Raw genomic sequence first — 4,561 nt, forward strand, 5'->3', positions numbered from 1 at the left:
TAAATATAAGTAACTAAGCATATTTTTTTAGTATTTACATTATAATATATTATTATTAATTTAATTTTATGTATTATTAATTTTATATTATATAAATAATATATTATATTATAAACTTGCAACATGAGTAGGCTTGAGTTGAACTCAAACTTTGAATCTTACATGTTAAAATAATTTTTTTTTATATCAGATTTAATAATTTTGTTGAAAAATCTCAAATTTGGTGCAAAAATTTGGACTTAATCCGATATTCTAACTCTTGAATAAAGCATCACATTTATGCCATTTTCACTATAAACCGAGGAAACAAGTGAATTAAAGTTACTGTATGTAATCTTTAATATTTTATTGCAATTAATAGGTATAAAATTAATCAATAACCGAAATTACATATCTCTTCCATTTTCGCAAATTACATATAATATCATTTATAAATAACCAAATAATAATTTTCCATAGGGAAATCGCATGCAGGTGAGCTGGAAAACTAGAAGAAGAGAAGATGAGAAAAATACAAAGAAAATTGTTGGTGTTGGAAAATTTAGTGCAAAAAGCAAACTCCTCTCTTGATACTTGATACCGACATTTTATGTTATTTTCTTCAATGGCTTTGCCACTTGCCACCTTTTCTAATTTTTTTTTCTTTTTTACATTGAGATATCTCTAAAAGTACTAGAGGTAAAAAGAAAAAATAAAAATAAAAAAGTATGGGAGAAAGGGACTTAATCAAAATAAAAAACAAAAGGGAGGTGAGATGCTATTGCTTAATTAAAAACGTAAACAATCCTTGTGAATTAAGCCAGCCAATGCCAATCCCCATCAATTCCTTCAATTTCTCCAATATTCATGCTGTGAATCACAACAATACATATCAATAAAACAAAATTTTAAAAAAAATCTCAAGGACTGATCTATTTCACTCAATTTCTTAAGAAAAGCCCATGCGTTAAGCTTTAATGGGCCTTTTTGGGCTCTTACAGCCAGAAGCTTTTGTAAGCATGAAGGCACGGCATCCATTGGGTGCAACTTTATTATGTTTTACAGAAAACGAGGCAAATTTGACTCTTTTCTTGGTAAGAATCAGGTAAATTACTGCATTTTACCAAATTTTGACCCTCAATTAGATCCAATTTGAGAGAGTTTCTAAATTTCCAATGTATGAATGAGCATGGTGAAAAAATCGTAATTTATACGTTCTGAAACACTTGTTTTATGTTTTTGAAAATCTGGGTACTTACCAAGGTAAGGCAGAATCAGAATCCTGGAAGTAAGAATCTGGGAAAAGATTATTGAAATGGTGGTGCTGCAAGCCACAGTCATTTGCATTCAACCAGGCAGGGAGTTCCATGACTTGATCAAATGGTTGGTGGTACCCATCATCCTCACCTTTCACTTCATTCCCATCTTCCATACTCTTCAAGAACTTGAACCACCATGCTGATGTTACCAAATTCACAGTGTCATTCCACTCTATTTGATGCTTCTCTCCTAATGATCTCATCTCCGCCATTCCCTCATCGTCCATAGCTTGATGCAGGCCTCCCCCACCGTAGGATGCTGTTGAATCGGCCATAGTCCCAGGCCCCACTTCATGTGACACTGCAACTGAAGGCACATCTTCAGTTACAACTGATAGAGTTGGGGAAGATGAGGATGATGAAGATGAGTAGATTGATGGGTTATTACTGTTATGGTAAAGGTTGGAGTCTATGTTGAAATCCTGAAAGTTAAGGTTTAGACCTAGGGTTTGGTCTGGTAGGTTCAAAGTGTGTGCAGTGGATGTAAAAGGACTTGGAGAAGAAGGAGGCCAACTATAGGAATGGGAAATATAGTCTAAATTATAGGTAGACAAGTTGTTTGTTTTTGGTTCTTGCTCAAAAGGTTGTGGGAATGAAGGAGAAGGCTGAAGCGACCGTGATGATTGCTCTTCTTGTTGCTGTTCATTGGCTTGTTTCATGGCAGCTCTGTGGAACTTGAGTGCAGTGACAATTTCTCTCCTAGCTTCAGCCATGTTAAGCATCCTTTGTTGGTAAGGCCTGCGGGTATGAAATCTCCTCCGAACCTGTTTCTTTAGTTGTTTAGGTGGTGGGTTTGGTTCCACCTGGCTCTGTGTCTGTGGTGTAGCACTAAAACCCTCACCAAATTTGCTCAAAATTTGGCCATTAACGCAATCAGGGTCTTTGGCACTTCTGGAAGTGGTGAGTTGTTTAACCAGGCTACGAATGTAAGCACCAGACAGCTGAGGAGTCTCATCTTTGTGACTGTTTCTAATTCTATCAATTTCCATTCCTTCTTTTGCTTCTTGCTTGGAACATCGACCCTTCATATCTAACTTTTATTTTTTTTCCAACTTAGTACCGTAGAAAGAGAAAGGTGGTTTGAAAGATCATGGGGGTGTTATTTTTTCCTCAAAAAATCTAAAAGGCAATGTACAGAAATGCAGAGAGAGGTGCAGGAGACTGAAGTTTCACAAAGGAAGGGGGTGTTATAAATACAAGCTGACCTAGGGTTTGTAAATTGTTTTGGATTTTTCCTTGTTTTGGCAATCAACACTTGTTACCCTTTATTTACATGTTTGTTTTAGGCTTACTACTTTCCTTTACTAAACTGCCCTCCTCTTTCAACTACATTTACATTTCATTCATGCCTGGGAAGATCAATCCCGCAGTCCCACTTAATAATACACTGGGGTTTCATATGCTTTTATCTTACTTGCATGTGTCTAAAAAAAGACAAAAGAAACAGAAATGCGATGATGAAGCTTAAATATATTTTATTACATAGAAGGATTTGGTTGCTGTTGATCCTCATTATGTCAAAGGGGACAGCTTCTGAATTACTAGGCAGGATTCAGCAAATGGTCTCTTCTTCTCTTGGGTAAATTGGATTGATATTTTAGCATGTAATTTCTTCATTTTAACCGGTGATATATGTATGTGAGGGAATTTTAGGGCAAAAGCAAGGGTTATTCTGGTATCTTGTCTGAAAGTACGATGGGACCAGGCTATGCCTGTGAAGAACCTACACTTCCAAAAGTCTTAATACTACAACTACAAGAGATGACTGACAAAGGAATCTCCATTACTGTTGTAATGTAGCCTTTTTTTATATTTTGGAAAAATAGGAGAAAATTTCCAATATTTTGCTGTTTAAAAACAAAGAGATGGACAAGATTTTTAGACCCTTTCTGAAGACGTTGTTCAGAAAGTTAAAAGACAAGAATTTTCCATACCATCGTCTCCATCATCAATACTTTTACTCCAATTGCAGGTGGCTAGCAGCGTCTAAGATATGGCTTCTGTGGTTTTTATTCAACCCTTTCTGGCGCCAATAATAGTGAAAATAAAACATGGAGTAAGAGACATTGTTACTGCTGTCAATAATAGATATTATGTTTATTTTATATTTGTGTAGAATTTACACATGATTTTTGTAATAAATACCTCGTCACCTTTACTTCGTCTGGTCCCAACATCGTTTATGCAAAACAACTATGTCCCTCGTAGATGTATCCACGCTCGACACATTTACATGTTTTTGGTCCACCTTGTGAAGGATATGTGTTTAGTTTCCTTTGCATGAAACACACGTGGGGTTTTATCTGCTCTATGTCAATCTCATTAACGTCTATTATACTCCCTAAGTAGCCAACCACAACAACACTAGCACAATCCACGTGTCTAGATCTAAGGCTAAAGAATGATCACCTTCGCCTATAAATACCTATTCTTAGTCTTGGTAGAGGTCTTCTTCTTCAATCATCCACCCTATGCTATATACTCTTTTATTATCCTCTTCCAACGGCTCTCAATACTTCTCCATTGTGTGAACTGTCATCCTTTTTTTTTACCTTTTTATAATCATCGACAATTGATGTGGTGAGTATGGACAATATGGTTCATCATGAGGGAACCATCCTTGGAAAACCCATTGTACCCTCCAATCCTACTACCTAGCTTGTTGGCCAAACATACAATCCTCACTCAACACATCCTTAAAACCCCTATAATGACATTCATGAAAGCTAGTATCGTCCACAACCTAGGTACAACATTGCTCCTCCTTCACCAAACTTATGCCCGATGCCAACATCTAATGAACAAACATCATAAAAACTTAATTCCAACCCTAGCTCTTACTCCCAATAATTTCTAGAACTACAAGAATAAACAAGGGCTTTAAGAGACCAAAAAACACGACAATAGTTGAGGTATGAACAACAATGTCAGCAATACCAATAACAACTCTAGCAAAATAATAAAATAATAAAAGAGTTGAGAGCAAGTCATAATCCCCCTCTCAGTTCCAAACTCAACATGATAAGGTTGTTTCCTCTCTTAATGCTCAAGGTCAAGGTCATAACTCACACTTAGAATACTTAACAGAATAGGTTTTCCCTTACAACAGCAACAAGCCTGGCATGATGAAATTGAGGCATTAAGATGAGACATTCAAGCTTTTAAAGCTTAATGAAGGACATGGAGTGACTATCTTGTTGTAATAACCCCTTTGTACTTGAGAACACAATTGTTGACTTGTTGCAATCTTTCAAATTCCTCAA

At 36.0% G+C, this 4,561-nt stretch overlaps 1 protein-coding gene across 1 annotated transcript; it reads right to left on the reverse strand.

Annotated features, from left to right (window-relative positions):
• Positions 1 to 732: 732 nt before the first annotated feature.
• LOC107963364 (uncharacterized) lies at positions 733 to 2,466 on the reverse strand. Its single transcript, XM_016899912.2, has 2 exons — positions 1,239 to 2,466; positions 733 to 849 (listed from the first exon to the last, which is right to left on the reverse strand). Exons 1-2 carry the CDS (start codon positions 2,324 to 2,326, stop codon positions 795 to 797), a joined length of 1,143 nt encoding a protein of 380 aa, XP_016755401.2. The 5' UTR covers positions 2,327 to 2,466; the 3' UTR covers positions 733 to 794.
• Between the last annotated feature and the right edge of the window lie 2,095 nt (positions 2,467 to 4,561).

The sequence above is a fragment of the Gossypium hirsutum genome, chromosome A06 (assembly GCF_007990345.1).
Source record: "Gossypium hirsutum isolate 1008001.06 chromosome A06, Gossypium_hirsutum_v2.1, whole genome shotgun sequence".
Taxonomy (NCBI): Eukaryota; Viridiplantae; Streptophyta; class Magnoliopsida; order Malvales; family Malvaceae; genus Gossypium; species Gossypium hirsutum.